Below are 24,791 nucleotides of genomic sequence, written 5' to 3' on the forward strand. Positions count from 1 at the left end.
CTGGTGTAGATACATGGACAGAGTTGGCATCGAGGTTTGTTGCATGGATTGGTTCCTGAGTTAGTTACTATGGTGCGGTGTGTCGTTGGTGAGAATATGCTTCAGGTTGGTGGGTTGTCTGTGGGTGAGGGCTGGGCTGCCTCACAAGGCCTGTGAAAGTGAGGGATCGTTGTCCAGGATGGGTTGTAGATCACTGATGATGCGTTGGAGAGGTTTTAGCTGAAGACTGTATGTGATGGCCAGTGGAGTTCTGTTGGTTTCTTTCTTGGGCTTGTCTCGCAGCAGGAGGCTTCTGGGTACATGTCTGGCTCTGTTGATCTGTTTCCTTATTTCCTCTTGTGGCTATCGTAGTATTGAGAATGCTTGGTGAAGATCTTGTAGGTGTTGGTCTCTGTCTGAGGGGTTGGAGCAAGTGCGGTTGTACCTCAGCACTTGGCTGTAGACAATGGATCTTGTGGTGTGTCCGGGATGGAAGCTGGAGGCATGAAGTCAGGCATAGCGGTCGGTGGGTTTTCAGTATAGGGTGGTGTTAACGTGACCGTCACTTATTTGCACCGTGGTGTCCAGGAGGTGGACCTCCTCTTTAGATTGGTCCAGGCTGAGGTTGATGGTGGGGTGGAAGCTGTTGAAATCGAGGTGGAATTCTTCCAGGATTTCCTTCCCAGGGGTCCAGATGATGAAGATGTCATCAATGTAGCATAGGTAGAGAAGGGGTGTGAGTGGATGAGAGCTGAGGAAGTGTTGTTCCAGGTCAGCCATAAAAATGTTGGCATATTGTGGGGCCATTGGGGTGCCCATAGCGGTGCCACTGATCTGGAGGTATATATTGTCACTAAATTTGAAATAATTGTGCATGAGGATAAAGTCACAGAGCTCAGCAACCAGTTGTGCTGTGGCATCATCAGGGATACTGTTCCTGACAGCTTGTATTCCATCTGTGTGTGGGATGTTTGTGTATAGAGCCTCTACATCCATGGTGGCGAGGATTGTGTTTTCTGGAAGATCAACAATGCATTGTAGTTTTCTCAGGAAATCAGTGGTGTCGCGGAGATAGCTGGGAATGCTGGTGGCGTAGGGTCTGAGTAGAGAGTCCACATATCCGGAAAGTCCTTCTGACAAAGTGGGTATTCACCCACGAAAGCTTATGCTCCAATACGTCTGTTAGTCTGTAAGGTGCCCCAGGACTCTGTCGCTTTTACAGATCCAGACTAACATGGCTACTACTCTGATACCTGACACCATGCAAGGCACCTTCTACACATCTCAAGAAATAATCCTACCATCCTTTTGTTCACCCCCAAAGTACAGTAAAAACATTGTGGCACATTCTAGACATGTGCAGATCACGAAGAATCTACTTGAAATTAAGTATTCCAGGAAATCGTATTTCTTTTCCTATGAAATGAAGAGGAGACCGTATCCAAATAATCATTAGCAAGATAGCTAAAACATTGAATAGTGGAAGCTTCAAATAGAAGGCTTCAAATCAATCAATTCAAGAGGGCATCGTAGATCACTGTACCAGTGTCCAAATCATGAGTGGAGACTGCTTGCATCTCCGGATCAGATTGGTTAGTAACAATGTGTCATTATAGACCATGTTCTTTAAGTGCAACAAACTAGACACTCTTCCATGTGCTGTAAGTGGTACCCCGTGTTAGGCCAAATTCCTGTTCTAACTTTCCCTCAGTTTTGATTCTGATATTACTCATTCTTTGCATACTGCAAACTAGTGATGATGATATGAGGCAGAACGTAAATTTTTATTTCCTGTTTATCGTCTTTCTGTGATTAAGTTCTACACAAGTCCAAACCATTCACCTTTATAAATTGTAAATTTAATAATTGAATCTGGATTTCTATTGAAGTTGAAAGAATCGTATTAAGTGTTCAATGAAAGTTAGGGTTTTTTGTACACATACGTTTTCTTATATATTATTCCAATGCCTTTGAGAGAATTCATCTAAATAGTACAGGAAGGAGTTGTGATCAGGCTGACAAATTTCTAAATAGCGTGGATTACCCACAGATTCATTGCGGAGAGGAGAAAGACCAATTCTGTAAACTCGTGGAGAGGCTAATCCCAGAGAGCCATATTGTGACACTGGTGTGCAGGAGTAAGATTTATCCTCTGTCTTTGTCACTTGTTAATGATCTCTGTGGGCTAGATTGAGCTGCAAGGCTCGGCAGTGAGTAAAGAGTGGCACATTCCTGTGCCACTCCAGATAGACACTTGTGATTCGGTACTGCCATTCCTTCTTCCTTGATCTTCATGCTACTGCTGTTGCCATTTTAAGTAGCAGCAGCCTATTGTTGTTTGTTTACAGTGTGATAGCTCCTGAAATATGCTAAGCATTTCAAGACACACAAGACATATATTTCTGGCTCAAGTGTGTACAGTCTTCTGAGTTGGTATTGCTACTAGCCCCAACCCCAGCTGATATATGAAGCAACCTGTGCAAGAAAGCAGGGCTTTTTGCTTATGAAATGGCAGCAGAAAAAGAGGAAATTAATCCAAGTGAAAGTAAATAAAGTAGTCCAAACCAATTTAAAAAATGTTCATCCATTCCATTATTAAATATAACTGATAACTTTCTAGGAAGTAGTTTAAAATGATGTGAATAAAATTATGGTTGTGACACAAGCTAACAGAACCCAGGAAATTCAGTGCCATTATGCAGTGAGGGGGGTACTTCCTCAGACAGGTTATCACAGGTTTTGTTCATAAAGTTGGGTAAAGAATGGAAGGATCCTTATGGAAAGTAAAGTACCCCATCAGTTTGCAGTAAGTGGTTAACAGGAATAGATAAAGATTTGATTTGCTGACCTTATTTGTAATGTCAACATTAAGATCACTATTTTTTTTAATTAACTTAGGGATAAAATGGTTCCAGAGAGAGTGGGAACTTACAGCATCCAGTTTGCTTTTGCGATTGATAAGACAAATATACTCAGCAGTGAACAGGTTTGCTTCTGTGATGAATTATATATAGTTAGGTGTATATATAGTAGGAAATAAAGTATGTGTATTCTTTACAGTAAATGAAAGATGACTGATTTTAATAACATTTGAATTACTATTACAATTGGCTGATTTCAAAATCCATAACTTTATTTTTGGTAAGAACAGACCTTGAACAGTTGATTATCAAATCATGTTTTTATTGGCCTTTTAAGTAGGCAGACATATGCTGATAGACTTTTTTCATTTTGATCTGTTGTGTCTTCATAAATACCTCCTGACTATTTGTGTTAAAATATAAAATATAACATTTTTTTAAACTGTGTAATTTGTAAACTAGTAATACTTGTTATGGCCCTTTGAGTTGATGTTTAAGTTTTAAGAACATATTTTAGCCTGTACATTGTATTTGTTTCAGTATTGTTGGGCAGCCTACATATTATAGATGAAATTTCAGTTAATTGTGTTGTTCCTCTTACTTGCTTAAGATTATAATTGAAGTGGTACCTAATGATCCAGTGCAGTTGCTACCAGAATCTCCACCAGCTACTCCTGTAGTTTCAAATGTTCGAACTGTTGCCAGCCGGACTCTGATCAAGGATTTATGGCTCCATATAAAGGTAATGTTGTTTTGCTGCAAAGCAGTAGTTGGAGCAATAAATAAAGGATAGTTAAAAATGTGATGTATTTTGCTCATAAAAATTATCATTACCTTTAACTGTAAAATGTTGGATAAGTAGATCAATATCATTGGATGCAGCTGTTCAAAACTCAGAACTGTTTAAAAAACATTTTTAAAAAAAACTTGCTGTCTACATTACAAAATAAAAAATTGGGTTGCTTTTTTTTCCAAAAAGTATGAACATAGAAATTACATTACATGCTGTTATTTCCTTTACTATTTCTGTAGACTTGAATTTGTAAGTTGTTGACAACAGGTGGTGCTACTACCCCTGAAACGGATCTTTACTGGCTCCCAGTGGAGCAGATTACTGTCATACCAGTGAACAAGGTCCACAGCAATTATCTTCAATACACAGTAGTTTATTGAGAGAATTACACAAGCGGTAAAGGGTTACATCAAGCACATAATTCCTATGTTAGACTTTAAGAGCTATACATTAAGACCAGTACATTCCTCTTAATGAGTGTCTCTTTTACAAACATGCCTTGTGCTAGTCTCATGCAGTTCCTGCTTGGCAAACGGAGAGGGCGGTTACCAATTTTATAGATGGCTTCTTCCTTCCAGGTCTGTGGTGGTTCAGTGATGAGACAGAACACAGCTTTATGCAAGCAAACAGGCTGGTCAGCGGAGATGGGCTGTTCTGCCCCCCCGCCTTCCACCTTCTCCTTTTATTATATTTCTCCCCCTAAGCATTACACACTGCTACACAAAGGAATGTATGACGTTGATTCATATACTTAGTTACCATCCTCTATCTACTACAATCCTGGTTCTCAGGCCTTGAGCCCAGGCTAAGAAAGCCTCCCACAGTTGCTGTCCAAACAATCAAGTTCTCATGGTTCATATCTAGCCCTTGTCCTTGGATAGAGCAATGTGTGCATTGCTTCTAGGAAACAGTCAGGGTGTGCCCCGCCTGCTTCCAGGTGGAATAGCTAAACATTAACCCTTCATCTCCCCGTTTTTTATTTATTGATAGTTGGCCATCTCATGGTAGCCGTCAATTTGTTTTGTCATGCTATTTAACTCCCAGACAGACAAGGACATAACCTGGGGAGCTTTCCAGGGCAAAATTTTACAAAGTCTTAACAAGGAAGGAATACATTGTACACAGCAGCAGCAAAAAAATAAGCCTAATAATTACAAACACAAAATAACCAAAAGCTTAACATCTGCAATATAATCATCTAAAAGGGGTACACTTCTTTTACTACAATTGTGACCAGCAAAAGGCAATATAAGTGTCATTCTACTAAGACAGCAAAGGGTGCCATCACTTAAATTTGCAGGAATATAATTAAAGGTGCATGAACCACAAGTAAAAACCCATCCTGATGGTAGGATGATATGGCCATAATTATATAAAACATTAACAGCATGGGAACAATTTAAAAGGGGTTGAGAAATTTTTCGACAGCCCAAGGGCACCTTTGTACTAGTGCAGTTAACTACACGCGCACAGGTGACATTGTGAGCCCCGGCCGGGTACGGTGTGTGGAGGGATATAGCCGTGCGAGGCAGAGTATAGTTGGCCAGGCCCCAATTAGCCATGCTAGAGTACTGGGAGGAAAGATTAGCATAAGCAGAGAACAGTGTCTTATTCTCCATCTTCTCAGGATGATGACATACTGGAATAAGGCATGTACCTAACAAATCTCCGGCTGCTACAGAATTAGATAAACAAAAGTGGGTAACATTTGCTATGGAAGCCAATCTTTCCCATATGTTATATGTCATTCGGGCTTGTAACGGGGGAGGCACTTCCGAGCCAACCCCTACAGGAAATAGCAGGCACAAAAGGCACACAATCATCACAGAATTAGCAGTGATTTGGGCGAGAATCGCCACAAACAAAGTCTCAGGAGTCTCTGGCTGTTGATCTGCTGCCAGTCTTCGTTGGGCCGCTGCGACCAATGCTTTTACTGCTCCCCATGTCACGGGCTGGCTTGGGACGCTACGCCTCCTCCGTCTCCGTCCCACTGTTATCGACCCGGGGGGCAACGCAGTCTCCTCCAAGGTCAGCTGAAACTCTGGTATGGGATTCGACAGCCCCTGGTGCCATGCCATGTTGTTTAAGTGCCGGTCGCACACACCGAGCTGGAACCCACAACGGTCCTGCAGGGAGAGACACAGCAGCATATCCCCGACCCCAAGTGATTAGAGGTACTGGGCCCAGCCACTGTGGATCGGGCAGCTGACGGTAAAAGACACGCGGTCTTTCCAGTACCTCAGATTTGTGAAAATGCCGATCCGCAGGGGTCTGCTGATCTGCATTCAGTGTTAAATTATTTAAAGTAAACAAAAGGATATGCATTTGTTGTTAAATGTCTCCTAAGGTTCAGAGACGCAGCTCCCCTTGTTTTAATTGTTTATTTAGCAAGGTTTCGAGTGTGCGATTGGCACATTCAACAATGGCTTGGCCCGTGGAATTATAAGGGATTCCGTGTTTAAGACGGACGTCCCAGCGGGCACAAAAGGTGGAGAGGGCTGCAGAGCAGTAGGCTGGGGCATTATCTGTTTTAATTTGGCAGGGGCGACCCATAACAGAAAAGCAGGCCAGCAAATGGTGAATAACTTTGTTAGTGGCTTCCCCACATTGTGGGGAAGCCCAAAAGAAAGCCTGAATAAGTATCAACGGAAACATGTAAAAACAAATAGGGGCGGAATTGTGGCACATGAGTAACAGCCATCTGCCACAGCTGATTTGCTGCGGTACCTCGGGGGTTAACGGCATAAGAAAAAGTAGGAGCAGCAGCAGCACAGTGGGGGCAGGAACGAACAATGAAATGTGCATGATCAGCAGGAATGTGAAACTGCCGGGCCAAAACAGAGGCAGACTAATGCTTTCAATGGGGTCAGAAAAAAGGGAATTTACCTGACCACGCAACACGCGATCGGCGCGTGCATTGCCCTCAGTGAGTGGCCCAGGCAGAGGGGTATGACTGCAAATATAAGCAACAAAGTAAGGGAAATGACAAGTGGCAAAAAGGTGCTGCAAAAACAAAAACAGGCGAAGGAGGTCTGCATCAACCTGAGGGGTAATGAGGGCAAGGGGTAAATGATCAATTACCTAATAAACATAATGGGTATCCACAATTAAATCAAAGGGACAATCAGCAAAAGGTTGAAAGGCCAAAATAACAGCAGCTAATTCTGAGGGCAAAGGGGGATGGTAAAAAAACAATCTTTTAAATCTAACACACAAAGTTGATCGGTTTGAGGAATTAAATTTGGATTTGGCAAGCCAAATTGCAAGGGGCCCATAGGTTGGATGCGTTTATTTATTTCCCTTAAATCATGTAACAGCTGCCAAGCACCCGATTTTTTCTTAATAACAAACACCGGGGTGTTCCAGGGACTAGTGGAGCTCTCCAGTCACTGTGCTTGCAAATGCTGCTGCACAAGCGAATGAAGTGCTTTTAGCTTTTTTAGAGGGAGGGGCCACTGGTCAATTTATACGGGCTTTAAGGATTGCCATACCAAGGGTAAGGCGGAGGGCACGGTGGATGAGGGAGGGTTTTGGGCCATCAGATGTTAATATCGAGGGTGGTGTCTAACTTTGTAAGTAAATCACGGCCCCAAATATTGAGGTGGACAGGGAGCACAAAAGGGCGGATTGTAGCAAGGGCACGGCCTCCTGGTTTAGAGACCGTGACCCAAGACAAACTTTGGCGCCCGGGTTTGCTACCCCCAATCCCCCACAACTCTTTAGAAGGAACTGTTGGCCAACTGACTGGCCACTCCGGATCACGAATCACCGTAACGTCAGCTCCAGTGTCCACCAGCCCTGTAAAAGGAACATCATTTAAGAGAAGTGTTAACTGAGGTTTCGAGGGGCGGACTGACATTGTCAGAGCAACAAGTGGAGAAGACGCGCTGTGAGACGGCGAGTGAGACAACGTCGATCCAAAGCCGCCTCCGCCCCGAGTTCGATCCTCGGCAGCTGGCACCTGATAGGGGACTAAAATCAATTGTGCAATTGACCGTCCACGCGGGAGCGACTGTGGAAGATGAGTCCATACCTGAACCTTAATAATGCCAGTGTAATCAGCATCAATGACCCCTGGAATGACAAAAAAGCCCTGTTTCCCAGCATGTGAGCGAGGGAGAACAAGACCTACAAAGCCGGCAGGGAGAGGTCCCGTCACCTGTGTAGGTATGGCACAGACCTCCCCTGGCAGCCGAAAGTCAGTGTCCTCCTGCATGATCAAATCAAGCCCTGCACTTCCAGCAGTCGCCGCCCTCATAGAGTCTATGGATTCCAAGGCAGAGGAGCGATTGCCTGAGTAGGAAACACCCCCGTTTGGCCCTGGGTTCGGGGGGGACCCGTCGCGCAGTTTCCCGACCCGCTACGACACTGATTAGCCCAGTGATAACCTTTGCCACACTTGGGGCACTTCTTTGAGGGTCGGGCTGGTGCCTTAGATGAGCGGCACTCCCGCTGAAAATGACCCTCCTTACCACAGCGGTAACAGCGCTTCCCCTCCTTCCCAGTTTTTCTGAGGGCGGCAGCCAGAACTCCAGCCTTGTGGGCTTGTGTGCCAATGTTCTGGCACGCCCGCAGCATGTCTGAGAGCTCTAAAATACCAGAGGCTTGTGCTGCCTGGAGAGCACGGTGGCAATCCTCGTTTGCATTTTCAACTGCCAATTTTAACAGGAGCTCGTGAGCTGCCTCAGTGTTATCCACCTGTCGGAGGATAGCCTCCTGCAATCTGTTGGTAAAATCCAAAAAGGACTCTGAGGCACCCTGACGGATACTGACAAAGCTTTTGGTAGGCTTGCCTGAATCCGGGACCTTCTTGAAAGCATGCTGGGCACAGGTGGAAATAATGGGGAAGACGGCCTGAGGGAGCTGAGACTGCATCTCAATAGTAGCAAACGGGCCCTCCCCTGCCAAATGCTCATAAATGATACCGCGCTCTCTATGAGCTTGGCGTTCTGCCATCTGCCGATACTCACTAAGCCAAATAACATACTGACTGGGTGACAACATCATGCGCAGCAGCGTTTTCCAATCCTCAGGGATTAGGGAGTACCCAGTACCCATCCCTTCAATGAGACCACGCACAAAGGTGCTAGTCAGGCCAAATTCACGAATTGCTTTCTTTACCTCTCTAACCACCGAGTATGGCAGAGTGTTCCAGGTGCCCACGGGGTTGCCCTGGTCATCATTCTGCCAGGTCACCGGGCAAACGGAGACCAGATCAGCCAGCTCCTCCGCTGTAAGATCTGATCGAGCTTTTGCTGCGTGAACCATTTGTTGCACCAGCGAAAGCTTCTGAGCAGATGCAGATGACCCTCCGGGGGGCCCCACGGGGGGAGGGTGATCACACACCGGCTCCGGTGGGGAAGGCCAGGGAGGCGGTGGTAATAGAGGCACTGGGGGCGAAGCAGGGGGAGGGATGGCTGCAGGAGCGGACGGGGGTGGCGGGATCGGCAGCCCCTCTGTTGGTGCTGGAGAGGGCCTTTCCGAGGCGACACGCTGTGTCGCATCGCCAGGAGGGGGGATGGCTGCAGGAGCGGACGGGCGTGGCGAGATCACCAGCCTCGCAAGGGAGCGCCTGTCGGAGGCGACACGCTGTACCATGTCGCGGCAGAGGTGCCAGGCATGTAAAGCCTGCACGGGCGCCCGAGGCTCTTCGTGCAATGTCTGGCCCAATCGCTCCCAGTCCGCTAGCTTAAGGCTTCCGGCTTCAGGATACCACGGGCACTTGGCACGCACCTCCTGTAGCAGGAGAGTAAGTGCTCGAGCCGGGCAGTCATGCTGAGCCTTACGCAGCAAATACTGCAGCTCATTGCGGTGTTGCACTTGCAAAGCAGAGAGGGAGCTTCCCATACTTACCACAATGAAAAATACTCACCGGGATCCACGAAGCGGATGAGTGACGCGTCTGAAACCCTTGCCGGGCGAGGTGAGTGCTGAGGGCCCCACGTTTGGGCGCCAGTTGTGGCGGTTCAGTGATGAGACAGAACACAGCTTTATGCAAGCAAACAGGCTGGTCAGCGGAGATGGGCTGTTCTGCCCCCCCGCCTTCCACCTTCTCCTTTTATTATATTTCTCCCCCTAAGCATTACACACTGCTACACAAAGGAATGTATGACGTTGATTCATATACTTAGTTACCATCCTCTATCTACTACAATCCTGGTTCTCAGGCCTTGAGCCCAGGCTAAGAAAGCCTCCCACAGTTGCTGTCCAAACAATCAAGTTCTCATGGTTCATATCTAGCCCTTGTCCTTGGATAGAGCAATGTGTGCATTGCTTCTAGGAAACAGTCAGGGTGTGCCCCGCCTGCTTCCAGGTGGAATAGCTAAACATTAACCCTTCACAGGTCTGTTCTTCTCAGCCCTCCGATCTGTCTGAGATTCCCTCAAGACAAGGCCTTGGTTGCCTTGAGACCCCTCTAGTTCACAGTCTTACTCGAGCCTAACAGCTTTGCTTCTTCAAGTGTCAGTTAAGGAATCCTAGTCACAGTAATTTACTTTGCTTGATTCTTATACTCTTTTTCCTCAAAGGAGTCACATGTCTTAAAAGCATTCCCAGTGGGCGTGTGGTTATTAATTTAGTATTTTAGAAGGAGCTAGGGGGATGGTACCGAACGAAACTCCTCAATCATTCACTCTGGCTCTCTGCATGGTGTCCTTGCTGTAAGGTCACTATAACCAGGTCAACCTGTGCTCCATGCTGGAACTTTATACATGTGATAATTACTTTTGCATGGGCCCATATTTGCAAACTAATAGGTTCAATATCGATTTCACACGCAGACTTTGCTAGTCCTTTATCAAATCTGCTTCTGTTTAAAGGGGACCCTCCTCCCAGGATCCTCTGCAGCCCTTCAGCCATGTCAAGTTATGTTCACACCATTCATTCAGTATGTCCACACTAATTTGGCACCATCCCAACATAGGTCTTCTACTTTTATTCCTTTATATTCAAGATGGTGAGAAACTCGCACCTTAAACTGTTAATCCTACAAGTTACTCTGGTGTAGAGTGTAACTCTGAAAGTAAGCCACATGCTCTAGATGGTGCACTCACACCCCTCTTCTCCCGCTACCCCCCCAAAAAAGAAAAGAGAACCAGATTATTACAAGAGCCACAGAAGGTGAGCTCTTCCATGATTGCTCTTTGTTCTGCTGGGGGAAAGATTTGAACATCTTGTTATCATTCCCTCGCATCAGCCAAGACACACTTGGAGACATCTTAACAAGGATGGATCAGTCCTTGGAATTCTGAAAAAAACAGATTGTCCTTGCCGATCAAGGACTCACAGGATGTAAGTCTAGAAATCTTCCTGAACCTACAGATGAAGTCCAATTCTAAAGGAAAAAAAACATGAGTCCCATCCCAGCTTCTTAAGAGGGTTAATCGTGTTACTTGGCAACTCTGACTCCTTCTGAAGAAAAATCTAAAGAGCTCTTTTAGAGATGTTCCCTTTCATTTCCTCTCCAATTAAGTCAAGTTGTGAAGAGTGTACCATCGCCTTCCTCCTTCCCTCCTTCCTTGCAGGAAAAATCCAAAACGGAATAACTAGAAAAGTCAATCCTCTGGGAATCACAAGTCACCACCCTCTTGTCCTCTTCCCTGTCCCCCCCACCCCGCCCAAATCTTCCAACCCCCCCACAAGGACAAGAGAACCAAGAAGACTGAAAAATAAAATCAGGAAAAAAAGCCAGAAATCACCACAGATTTTCATCTCCTTCAATAAGTGCTAGTTCTTCTTTGAGTGCTTGTTCACATCCATTCCACATTAGGTGTGCACGTGTTGCGTGCACGAGCGTCGGAAACTTTTCCCCTTAGCAGTTCTTATCAGGCTAGTGAGGCCCCCCACGACTGGCGCCACTGTACCGTGCATATATACCCCTGCTGCCCAACCCCCTCCAGTTCCTTCTTACTGTCTGTGACGGCGCTGGAACAACCTCTCTCTCTTGTATGAGAGCAGTCCCTTAGCCTTTCTCTTGTAGATAAAAAGGGTTTTTTTCTTTCTCTCCTGCTGGTAATAGCTCACCTTACCTTATAGCTCTCGTTACAGTGTGTATGGTAACACCCATTGTTTCATGTTCTCTGTGTATATAAAATCTCCCCACCATATTTTCCACTGCATGCATCCGATGAAGTGAGTTGTAGCTCACGAAAGCTTATGCTCAAATTTGTTAGCCTCTAAGGTTCCACAAGTACTCCTGTTCTTTTTGCGGATACAGACTAACACGGCTGCTACTCTGAAATCTGTTGTCAGTTAGTTAGCATACACTTTGTTGTGGACACTTAAGTGATTAGGTGCTTGGAGGCTTCCAACACCTGCCGCGGGCCCACGGGTTTAAGGCTTGTGCCACATGCCGCAAGCCTATGCTAGTTAGTGACCCCCATCGGCTCATGTCTATGTTATCTGGGGGAAGAACATCAGACTGAGCGGTGTAAGATTTGCAAGGCGTTCAAGTCAAGAACAAAAAAAGAAAAAGACTTCCGTTTAAAGCAGTTGTTGATGGAAGCCACATTACAGCCACCAGGCCTGGAGTGCCCAACACCGGCTCCAGCTTCCTCAGTATATAGTGCCCCCAGAGCCGTCAGGAGACCCGGCACCGGCTAAACACCGAAAGCTGTCGGCCCCACAGCACCAGATTAGGTCCCGGCACCGCTCATCCTCCCCGGTGCAGGCCATGGTGCAGCCAAAAGGAAGGCACGGACATTCCCCGCAGAGGAGGCCGGCGCCTTCCAAGGCCCCGAGCGCTGATAAGAGTGGAAAGGCCACTGTACCGGCGCCGGCACTGGCAGCTCCAGCGCCACAAGTCCCACCGAGCCCAGGCCTAAGTGAGCTCAGTGCGGACGATGGGCTCGAGAACTTAATGGATCAGCCCTCCATGCCTGGCACCTTTGAGGTGGCAAAGGACCACATTGAGCTGTCAGCGACGAGCCCCCTCCCGTACAGGGAGAATCCTCCGGCACCCATGCCACGGGTGCCGTCGAGGGGTAAGCTGGCAGTGGTGTGCCGTTCGAGGACACCGTCCCAGCACCGCTCCTGGAGTTGGTCCCGGTCAAGCTCCACGTCTGTGGACTCCCAGTTACCTGCGGCTCAGAAGGAAGTCGCGGTACTGGGAGTGGATCGGCACAGGAATTAACGGACGAGGTACGATCCCCGGCACCGGGAGGAGTCGAGACGGCCCTCGCTGGAGGACTCCCGCAGGTGCTGATCCCAGTCCCGAGAATGCCAGTCCCAGTCCAGATCCCGTTCCCAGGGATATCGGTACCAGTCTCGCTCCCATTCCGTTAGGAGCCGCTCATCAACCTCCCGCCGGCACAGATCGTTGGCACCGCTGTGGCCTTCGTGGTTGGTGTCACCGCAGTCCGGCGCCAACTCCGGCTGTTACAGTCACTTGCACCATTCTCTGGACAGCAAGGACCCTCAGATGGGATGGCACCCCCAATGGGGGCTGCCAGGTCATTGGCCCTTCTGTACTCCTTGGGCCTATCAACAGCACCAAGGGGCCCCATCCAGGGCGAGCTACTCGGTGCAGCGATCCTGGTCCCCACACCGACGCCTGACAGCGCCGGAAGCCACATTATCTGGGCCTCCAGCGTCCCCCGGGGGAAACCAGAGAGAACAGCACCGAGTCTGGTGCGTCCTGAAGTCTCCCGCCCCAGCACGAGTTGGAGGCCCCTCCCGCGGGTGAAGGGGAGCAGGAAGACCAGCCAGAGGGGGCTGAGCAGCTGCTAACCTCTTCGTCATCCCTGGATGAGGTGGCGGGAACAGTGGTGTCCAGCCTCCACCCATAGACCACAGAGCCCACCAGGAGCTACTGCGTAGGGTTGCCCAGAACTTGGGGCTGCAGGTCGAGGAGACGGTTGAGCAGGAGAACCCCATGGTGGACATTTTGAGCCCCGAAGGTCCATCTAGAATAGCGCTTCCACTCATTAAGACCATCCAATCGAATTATAAGACTATATGGCAGACCCTGGCCTCCAGCGCTCCAACGGCCAAGAGTGTGGAGCGCAAGTACTTTGCCCCATCAAAGGGCTGCGAATTCCTATTTTGCCACCCAAGTCCGTGCTCCCTGGTGGTCTCGGCGGTGAACAAAAAGGAGCGCCATGGTCAACAGGCCCCGGCACCTAAGGACAAGGAGGCAAAACACCTGGACCTTTTTGGCAGAAAGGTGTACTCATCGGGGGGCCTTCAGCTGAGGATTGCTAACCAGCAGGCCATCCTCAACAGGCATAATTTTAATTCCTGGGCAACGGTGGGGAAGTTTAAGGACAACCTCCTGCAAGGTTCCCAACGAGTTTACGGCCCTGGTGGACGAGGGTAAGGCAGTGGCTAAGATCTCTCTCCAGGCCTCCCTGGTTTCAGCAGACGTGGCGGCCAGAACAATCGCATCGGGGGTGGTCATGAGGTGCTCGGCATGACTGCAGGAGTCAGGCCTGCCGCCTGAGGTCCAGAGTACACTCCAGGACCTCCCCTTTGAAGGGTCTGGGCTCTTTTCGCACCAGACAGATGCAAGGCTGCATAGCCTCAAGGACTCGAGGGCTACACTTAAGTCGCTGGGTATGCACACCCCGGTGATGCAGAGGAAGCCCTTTAAGCCGCAGCCTCCCCCTCAGCATCAGCACCAGCCTCATCACAGGCACGAGCCTTACCATAGGCGAGGCAGGGATAATAGGTGACGGCGCAATAATAACAATAATAGTGCGCCGGGCCAGAACCAAGGTCAGCACAAATCCCAGCCGGACACTAAGCCAGGCTTTTGAAGGTGCACTCGAGGACAGCGAACCAGACCAGTCACCGGATCTGTCCCCTTGTTTCCTGAACCACCTGGCCCGTTTCTCCCAGACATGGTCCAGCATTACTTTGGACCATTGGGTCTTACGCACAGTACGGAATGGGTACTCGCTGCAATTCTCTTCCCTCCCTCCCACCCCCCTTCCCTGTCCCTCTTCAGGGACCCCTCTCATGAGCATCTCCTAGAGAAAAAGGTTCACTCACTGCTACAAGCGGGGGCGGTGGAGGCTGTGCCGCACGGCCTAAGGTGGAAAGGTTTCTACTCCCAGTACTTCCTCATCCCCAAGGCCAAAGGGGGCCTTCGTCCTGTTTTAGACCTGCGAAAGCTCAACAAGTTGCTGGTCAAGGCGCGGTTCTGCATGGTCTCTCTGAGCACCATCATCCATTCCCTGGATCCAGGAGGCTGGTACGCTGCCATCGACATGAAGGACGCATACTTTCATATCGCCATCCACCCAGCTCATTGGTGGTTCTGGCACTTCACCGTGGGCCAAGAGCATTACCAGTTTGCAGTTCTCCCGTTTGGTCTAGCTGCCGCGCGGCCCCACGGGTGTTCATGAAATGTAGGGCGGCGGTGGCAGCCTTCTTACGGAGGCAGAGGGTCTGGGTTTACCCGTACCTCGACAATTGGCTCTTGGTTGATCTATCTGGAGCGGAAGGGCAGGGCCACATGGAGGTGGCCCTGAGATTGTTTTGTGAGCTGGGGCTCCTGGTCAATGTCCCCACCCAGGCAGGGACTCCCTGGACTTGGAAGTGACAGCCCCAATGGACATGCTGGACTCCCTGCAGTGGTGGCAGTCCCAGCCTGTGGTTTGCGAAGGCATCCCCTTTGCTACCCCACAGCTGGACCTGATGCTGGTGACAGACGCCTCAGACCACGGATTGGGGGCTCACCTGGGGGACCTCAGGACTCAGGGCTTGTGGTCCAGAGCAGAGTGGTCGCTTCATATCAGTGTGAAGGAGCTCAGGGTGGTTCGTCTAGCCTGCCAGACCTTTCACGTCACTCTGAGTGGTCACAACGTGACAATTCTGACAGACAACACTACCACCATGTTTTATAAAAACAAGCGGGGCAGGGCCTGTTCCTTGCCGCTCTGTCGCAAGGCTCTCCTACTCTGGGACTTTTGTATAGCCCATGCCATTCTCCTTGAGGCATCCTATCTCCTGGGGGTTCAAAACGAGCTGGCAGACTGCCTCAGCAGATCGTATCGCATGCACGAGTGGACGCTCAGAGCAGACGTCTTGCTTTCGCTCTTCCACAGGTGGGAGTTTACCTGGGTATACCTGTTTGCCACCAGCTGAGGGCTCTCACCTCTGAGCCACCATATATAGTGTTTTACAAGGATAAGGTTCAGCTCCGACCGTATATAGTGTTTCACAAGGATAAGGTGCAGCTCTGATCGCACCCCAAGTTCCTCCCTAAGGTGGTCTCGCAATTCCATTTGGGCCAGGACATTTGTCTGCCAGTGTTTTTTTTCCAAAACCCCATACGGACCCGAGTCACCACAGCCTACACACCCTGGATGTCCGTCGAGCACTGGCGTTCTATTTGGAGCACACCAAACCCTTTCTTAAATCTGTGCAGCTGATCGTGGCCATAGCTGAGAAGATGAAAGGCCTCCCGGTGTCAGCACAGGGGATCTCGTATCTTGGATAACAAGCTGCATCGAGGGGTGCTATGAGCTTGTAGGTGTTCCGGCCCCAGCAGTCACAGCCCACTCGACCAGGGCGCAAGCGACTTCCACTGCTTTCCTGGCACAGGTCCCGATCCAGGAGATCTGAGAGTGGTGGCTACTGTGTTAAGATAGAATATTAGAAAGTAGGACTAGAAGGGACCTCAGTAGGCCATCTATTCCAGCCCCCGCACTGAGGCAGGACCAAGTAACCCAGGCCATCGCTGACAAGTGTTTTGCCTAACCAGTTCTTAAAAACCTTCAATATCAGGCAATCCATAACCTCCCTTGGAAGCCTATTCCAGTGCTTAACTATCCTTAACGTTTTTCCTAATATCTAACCTACATTTTCTGTGCTGCAGATTAAGCCCATTACTTTTTGTCCTACCTTCAATGGATATGAAAAACAATTGATCACTGTCCTCTTTATAACAGGCCTTTCATAAATTAGAAGATCCTTTTCAGGTTTCCTCTCAGTATTCTTTTCTCAAGACTAAAAATGCCAAGTTGTTTTTTTTAACCTTTCCTCATAAGTCATGTTTTCTAAGTGTAGCAGGGCCCGCTTTGCTCCTGTCTCTGCTCTGTTCCAAAAGCCACTCAGAGACTCTGGGGCTCAGCAGTCACTGGTCCAGTTTATTTACAGTACCACCACCGCACCATATACAGCTTGGGGATTTCAGCCTTAAGGACTTCTCAGCCTCTGCATCCAGGAGGGAAAAGCTACTGCTCTCCTTCCAGTCTCTGGCTTTCCTCTGGCTTCCTTCCTCTGGGCCTGTTTGTAGCCCCGGGCCAATGAGTTTGTCAGCTGTTTCCCATTTGCCAATCAGGTGCAGGTTTCTCTAGCCAGCTCCAGTTTACGTCCCTCAGTTGGAACTGGCATGCCAGAGGGCTGGCTCAGGAGCTCCTGCCCAACACCCTTCACACTAAACTTTATCATTTTGTTGCTCTCTTCTGAATTCTCTCCAAATTGTCCAAAATGTGGGGCCCAGAACTGGCCCTGGTACTTCTACTGAGGCATCACCAGTGCTGAGCAGAGCAAGATGATTACCTCCCATATCTTACATATGACATTCCTGTAAATACACCCCAAAATGATATTAGCATTGTTGACTTGTATTTAATTTGTGGTCCATTGTAACCCCCATATCCTCTTCTGGAGTACTACCAGCTAGCCAGTTATTCTCCATTTTGTATTTGTGCATTTGATTTTTCTAGGCCTAACTGTGGTGCTTGCACTTGTCTTTATTGAGTTTCATCTTGTTGATTTCAGACCAATTTTCCAATATGTTCAGGTCATTTCAAATTCTAATGCTATCATCCAAAGTGCTTGCAATCCCTTCCACCGCGGTGTCAGCTGCAAATTTTGTAACTGTGCTCTCCACTCCATTATCCAAGTAATTAATGAATAGTATCAGATGCAGGACAGACCCCTGTGGCATCCCACTAGATATGTCCTCCCACTACTCTGAGTATGGTCTTTCAACAAGTTGTGCACCCACCTTATAGATCCTGCCAGAGAAAGCATATGCACAGACTAAAGCCAATAATAAATATCTCCCATCCAAAACGAAAACCTTCAGAGGTCATGAGGGAGGAGTGGGGAACTCCTGAAAATAGTTAATTAGCGAGCCTTGAGATTGTGCAGGCCCCAGAATGGAAGAAATGTGTCTTTGTGATCTCCACTGTTGATACAGTGGTGACATCCTTACCAGAGGATAATGGATAATTCCTGTTAAGAGGGATGTTTTTTCCAGAGATCCTGTAGACAGGAAGATAGAAGCCACCCTGAGAGAGAACTTCAGAGCCTTTTCAGAGCCCTAGTGGCAACCAAATGCTTTGCTAGAGTGTCAGTAAGTGATGTAATGTCCTAAAAATATTCAATGCCCACAACCATGGCAAATTCTGTCCATACTAAAGAAGATATTCCTAACTATAACATTAGTGATGAAGTGTTCCAGGGATTCCATGATCCTTGCTGTGAGACCAATGTCAACCAGTTCAGTGGTCAGATGCCAACTTTAGCTTTACACTCGGTCAGTAGATAACTTCTACAAAACAAATTTGAGTACCATTACTACTATTTCAAGTGATTATCCACATATTTCACTTCTGGTGCACATGTATACCATAAATGTGAGATCAGATTCTTTTAAGCTAGTAGCGTCTGTTGGTGCTGCCTCTCCATCCTTGATGTGCTCATGGTTCCAACCCAAGGACATAAAAGGCTGAGTCGAACAACCATCCCTCAGTTCCTTCTTACTGCCCATTGCAACAAGACAGAACCCCCGCAGCATCTGTTTACTTTGCACACCATGCAATCTCTTGTTAGCTAGTAAGTGTAGATAGTGTATTTACTAGTTTGCTTACATGCCTTGGCCAAAAAAATTAAAAACCTTTATAATGTGTTAGGGAATACTCCCAATTCCGGAACTCTCACCAATATGGCTGAAACAATTCCCTGGGATTTAAAACTTGCCCCTTTTGTGATGCTGCTGTTCCACTCGATGTCCATTCTAGGTGCCTGTTTTTCCTTGGTGAGGGTTATCCCTGATAAATGCTCTGTTTATCTTTCTCCAAATGAACCCAGAAAGCTCTCTCTACTGGAATGTTCAATGAAGGCATCTTCAGATCCAGGAGTGAAAAATCCTGTCAAGCCTGAATAGAAACTTTTGGCTAGTGCTCCTGTGAGCTGCAGTTCTACTCTCCAAGGATCACTGCTTTTACCTAGAACTTTACATAACAAAAACTAGCAGAGTTTCAAACTAGAAGAGTTTGAAAGGTTGTGTAACAGCACCACCTGGTGATTCCTTCTATAACAACATTCACCCTAAATCAAGGGTTCCAAAACTGGATTGCGCCTTCAGCGGATGGAGTCGTGGCAGTCCCTGGTGCGTGGAGGACAGCACTTTGTTCCGTGCAGTGTGACCTCACTCATGCTGTGCTCATGAGATCAAGCTGTACGGAGGATGTAATTTTGCTCTATAAAATGGCATCTTCAGATGATGTCTGGGGTCTTAGGAGGAAATAATTCATTAAAATGCGTTCATGCTGGCAAAGAGTTTGCGGGGGGAAGTTTGCTGTCCTAAATATTCAGTGCAAGTCTTATTCATGACCTACACAAATTCATTTTTATGTTTTCTTTTTTATTAAGGATGAATACAACAACAGTACAGGAAATAATTTGGTTGGCAAGGTAATAGCTGTAATTAAGAGTTCCAGTGAAGAAGATACAGAGATCCCAGTCTTTCAGGGGAAAGTTAAAACAATTGAGTTTCCATTTAACAGAGGATCTGCTGAAATTGTTGTAAGTGTTTTAATCACAATGAAAAATGCATTTTTATTTGAGGGTAACATTTCAGTCATTTTAATTAAATATTTTTTAATGGAATTCCTTGTTTTTTTCCATAGATTCATAGATTTTAAAGCTAAAAGGGACCATGAGACTATCTAATCTGACTTCCTGTATATCAGAGGCCATCAGATATCACTGTTATCTGTGTATTGAGCCCAATAAGTTGCTTTGACTAAAGCAGGTTGTCTAGTAAAGCATCCATTCTTGATTTGAAGACATCAAGAATCCACCACTTGCCTTGGTAGTTTGTTCCAATGGTCTGTTATACCCATTATTCAGAATTTGTGCTTTATTTCCAATTTGAATTTGTCTGGTTTCAGTTTCTAGCCGTTAGTTCTTATTACACCTTTCTCCACTAGATAAGAGCGCTTTTGTACCTGGTATTTTCCCCTCCTGAAGATTACATATGCACTCTAATCAATTCACCTCTCAGACTTCTTTTTGATAAGCTAAACATATTGAGGTCTTCTTGAAATGTAGAAAAGGAATTTGTGAGTGACAGCACAAGAAGTATATTACGCTCTTAGTCCTATAATAGTTTTTCTTTTATACTGAGCAATTTATTTAAAACTTTTCAGTGGGAAGGGGGGAAATTACTTAATTTCATGGAGTGCCATTCTCGAGGAAAATGCTGGATAGTGCTTCACACTAGCTTCTGGAAGCAGAAATTAAAAAAAGTCTCTCTCCAACCACTAGCACTTGGCCTCAGAGAGCCAGTTTGGCAGCCAAACTCCATTCTTCTGCCTCAACAGCAAAACTGACAGTGTTGCAGTCTCCCTCTGGTTATGCTATGAACCTTCTTTCTTTCCTGGTTATCTTTCCCTGGTTTTCAGCTGTCCTGCTTGTTTTTTTCATTCTGGCATGGTAAGATCCTACTGCTTTGGACAGGAACTCCTGTTGTACCCCTCTCTCCCTTGAGGGAATGAGGGAGTACTTCTGTAGTGACCATCTTCAGCGACCCCTGTATGTCTTCTCCTTCCAGTAGCAGGTTGACTTGTAAAGGTATATCTGCATTGCCAGGTGAAGATGTGATTATAGCATGGTTTGGCATACCCCGTGTTAGCTTTAATGTAGCTAGCACAGGTAACAATAGCCGGATGGTGGCACGGACTTCAGCACAGGCTAGCAATCAGAATACCAGCCCTCGAGGGCATGTTTACACTGCAGCTCGGAGCTTACCTGCCAGCCCAGATAGACTTGTTTGTGCTAGCTTAGCTAAAAATAACTGTGGATGTGGTGGAACTCGCAGCAACTCAGACTAGCCCATCTCACTCCTGGGACCAAGCTTGGATGGCTAGCCCAAACTGCTGCAATTGCTGCAGCATCTATACTACAGTTTTTAAAGTGCTAGCAAGTCTGTCTACCTGGGCTGAGAGGCATGGTCCGGAATGCAGCGTAGACATACCTTTGAGGGCTGATACTCTGATTGCTAGTCTGTGTTGAAGTCCATGCCTCCACATCTGTCCTATTATTGTTACCCATTAAAGCTAACACAGGTATGCCTATCCATGCTACAATCATACCTTTACTTGGCAACGTAAACATAGCCGAATAACCACCAGTGCTCCCATTTATAGTATCTGAGAGCCTTTTGGTTTCATATAACTTAATGTATATGAGTAGACCTACCAAACTCAATGGGTCTATTCATGTGCATTAAGTATTTGCAGGATTGAGGTCTTTGTTAGTTATGAAACAGCTTTTTACTTTTTATTCAACTGTAATTTTGCCTCAGAAATTCAGGGATATTCTTAAATTTTGACAGCATTCCATAGAATCATAGAATATCAGGGTTGGAAGGGACCTCAGGAGGTCATCTAGTCCAACCCCCTGCTCAAAGCAGGACCAATCCCCGACTAAATCATCTCAGCCAGGGCTTTGTCAAGCCTGACCTTAAAAACTTCTAGGGAAGGAGATTCCACCACCTCCATAGGTAACACATTCCAGTGTTTCACCACCCTCATAGTGAAAAAGTTTTTCCTAATATCCAACCTAAATCTCCCCCACTGCAACTTGAGACCATTACTCCTTGTTCTGTCATCTGCTACCACTAAGAACAGTCTAGAGCCATCCTCTTTGGAACCCCCTTTCAGATAGTTGAAAGCAGCTATCAAATCCCCCCTCATTCTTCTCTTCTGAAGACGAAACATCCCCAGTTCCCTCAGCCTCTCCTCATAAGTCATGTGTTCCAGTCCCCTAATCATTTTTGTTGTCCTCCGCTGGACTCTTTCCAATTTTTCCACATCCTTCTTGTAGTGTGGGGGCCAAAACTGGACACACTACTCCAGATGAGGCCTCACCAGTGTCAAATAGAGGGGAACGATCACGTCCCTCGATCTGCTGGCAATGCCCCTACTTATACATCCCAAAATGACATTGGCCTTCTTGACAACAAGGGCACACTATTGACTCATATCCAACTTCCCGTCCACTGTAACCCTTAGGTCCCTTTCTGCAGAACTGCTGCCGAGCCATTCGGTCCCTAGTCTGTAGTGGTGCATTGGATTCTTCCGTCCTAAGTGCAGGACTCTGAACTTGTCCTTGTTGAACCTCATCAGATTTCTTTTGGCCCGATCCTCCAATTTGTCTAGGTCCCTCTGTATCCTATCCCTACCCTCCAGCGTATCTACCACTCCTCCCAGTTTAGTGTCATCTGCAAACTTGCTGAGGGTGCAATCCACACCATCCTCCAGATCATTTATGAAGATATTGAACAAAACTGGCCCCAGGACCGACCCCTGGGGCACTCCGCTTGATACTGGCTGCCAGCTAGACATGGAGCCATTGATCACTACCTGTTGAGCCCGACAATCTAGCCAGCTTTCTATCCACCTTATAGTCCATTCATCCAGCCCATACTTCTTTAACTTGCTGGCAAGAATACTGTGGGAGACAGTGTCAAAAGCCTTGCTAAAGTCAAGGAAAAACACGTCCACTGCTTTCCCCTCATCCACAGAGCCAGTTATCTCATCATAGAGGGCAATTAGATTAGTCAGGCATGACTTGCCCTTGGTGAATCCATGCTGACTGTTCCTGATCACTTTCCTCTCCTCTAAGTGCTTCAGAACTGATTCCTTGAGGTGAGGCTGACTGGCCTGTAGTTCCCAGGATCCTCCTTCTTCCCTTTTTTAAAGATGGGCGCTACATTAGCCTTTTTCCAGTCATCTGGGACCTCCCCCGATCGCCATGAGTTTTCAAAGATAATGGCCAATGGCTCTGCAATCACATCCGCCAACTCCTTTAGCACTCTCGGATGCAACACATCCGGCCCCATGGACTTGTGCTCGTCCAGCTTTTCTAAATAGTCCTGAACCACTTCTTTCTCCACAGAGGGCTGGTCACCTCCTTCCATCTTGACTAGAAGTATAGCTAAGGGTAAGTACCAGTTAGCATCATGAAACTGATAATCACATAGGTTTTCACTGATATTTTGAGTTTTGTGAACATGGAGAAATGAGGAGAATGGGGAAACAATTTTGATCTATAATATCTGTAACAGAACTTAAATTATGACTTACTAGAATTTTTGTTTCTTAGTAGTTGCTGACCAAATATCTATTTGCAATATCTTTTTGAAAGTCATTGAATTTCTCTAAAGGTTGTGTTGTTTTATTTCTTCTTGTATTGGCAACCTCTAAAAAGTGGCTTTCTTGTTTGGTTACGTAGAAATCTCTCCGCGTTAACAATGGAGTTCAACATTAGGTTTATTGTGATCATCACTTATATAAAGCTTGAGAAAGATGCTATGTATGTGCCGTTATTTAAGTTTCACCCAAACTAATTTTACTTTTATATCATTCTTGATGGTTGTGGTAATTGCTACATTAAACAGTAGGGAAAAATGAGGGTTTTAATAAGAAATTATTGAGAAATAGGATGGTCTAAAAATATAGTTTTTGGAAACGGGTTAATTTTCATCTTAGAGAAAGTGCCCTTTAATAATAAAATGACTTCTCTGTTAGAACTTTGTTAACACTTTGTTCATTCACTTGGGACCTACTGTCTATTTCCATAGTAACAGCAGCAACTTTAACTCAGCATTGGGAGATAGGCACTTTTGTTACCTGGGTTTATATATTTGGCCTCATTTCCCATTGTGTTTGCATTGTTTTCACATGATACAAATGCACTCTAATACTTCCAGGAAAATTTTACTTATGGGAGAGAGTATAAGGTATATTTTTTCTAAATGTTTGATCTTACTGAATTCTACAACTACAATTCTTTAACAAAGTACAATTCTTTGTTTTTAACAAAGTAAAACTGATATTTTAGTCCTTAAACTTAAGGTATAGAGTGTTTAATCTTCAAATTTTTATTAAGAAAAGAAATTATAAATATTGTTAATTAAAGATAAAAGATAGTTATTGATAAATTTCAAAGTCAGTATTTAAAACATTATCCATATTTTATAAATAGTACTTAGTCAGCCATATGAGATTTGACTAGGAAAAATTCATAAGTCAAATTTTATTTGTTGTGATACATTTGTGCATATTATATGATGTACATGTGTGTATATTTGTTTCTACAGAATCTAGTACTGGCAGAAAACAGCCCTGGAAGAGATAGCACTGAATATATTCTTGAATTTGAGGCAGACTTACCAGCTTTGGCAAAACCTCTGGAACCATACCGTCTATCATTTATGTTTTACAATGGTGAGTTTCAAAAGTAGCTTCAAAATACTTCTCATTCCTAAAGTTTGACTTTTATTTCACCCCCAGAAAAATCCATGTTGGTTTTGGGCATCTTTTTCTCTACATCAAGCTATGTGACATTTATTATGTACTTCTGTTAGTATTGTTAACTGAATGTTGCTGTGTTTAAAAAAAATCTATAATTTTATTTATTTAGATTTTAAGAAACAGCAGCAGATGACAATGCTTACAAGAAAGAGAGACGAACTATCTAAGTCAATAGCTGCATACAGAAATATGTTTGATACCACTGAGCAGCTTGTTACTGAAATGAAATGTAAGTCATGTCATTTACATATATACCTGAAAAATAAAAAAAAAATATGTTTCGCAGGAAGGAAACTAGCTTTTTCCTATTATCATTTTGATATTAAAGAAAGTGGAACTATCAAAATAAACCGTAAAATTTGTCTCCTCATTTTTTAATTTTAGAAAAAAGTAGTGTTTGTTGCATTGGGAGAAAAGCATCTGGTTATTTGAGTAGGTGTACGCATAAAAAGTCTAGCAGTTACCTTGACATGAGGCAAAATTCCTTAGGCCAAAGTTTTCTAACATGGGTGTCTAAAGATGGGCACTTAAGTCAGTGGCCTAATTTTCACAGCTTCTGAGCACTTTCATTTCTTCAGTGAGAGCTGTGGGTGCTCAGCT

The 24,791-nt window shown here is 46.0% G+C and overlaps 1 protein-coding gene across 10 annotated transcripts in view; it reads left to right on the plus strand.

The window, feature by feature from the left end:
• The window catches only part of SMCHD1 (structural maintenance of chromosomes flexible hinge domain containing 1), a 182,581-nt gene that overhangs the window by 116,775 nt on the left and 41,015 nt on the right, over positions 1 to 24,791 (plus strand). For 9 of the 10 annotated variants that reach the window (XR_013635308.1, XR_013635309.1, XR_012157253.2 and 6 more), the window contains 5 exons: positions 2,878 to 2,965; positions 3,451 to 3,582; positions 19,243 to 19,395; positions 23,978 to 24,104; positions 24,301 to 24,420. Coding sequence is in view for 7 of the 10 variants with exons in the window: in XM_073331466.2 (XP_073187567.1) it covers positions 2,878 to 2,965; positions 3,451 to 3,582; positions 19,243 to 19,395; positions 23,978 to 24,104; positions 24,301 to 24,420 (620 nt within the window). In the remaining 3 variants the exon portion in view is untranslated. The remainder of the gene's footprint in view (positions 1 to 2,877; positions 2,966 to 3,450; positions 3,583 to 19,242; positions 19,396 to 23,977; positions 24,105 to 24,300; positions 24,421 to 24,791) is intronic. The other variant, XM_073331462.2, reaches the window with a different exon arrangement.

This window comes from Lepidochelys kempii, chromosome 2 (genome assembly GCF_965140285.1).
Source record: "Lepidochelys kempii isolate rLepKem1 chromosome 2, rLepKem1.hap1, whole genome shotgun sequence".
In the NCBI taxonomy this organism is placed as follows: Eukaryota; Metazoa; Chordata; order Testudines; family Cheloniidae; genus Lepidochelys; species Lepidochelys kempii.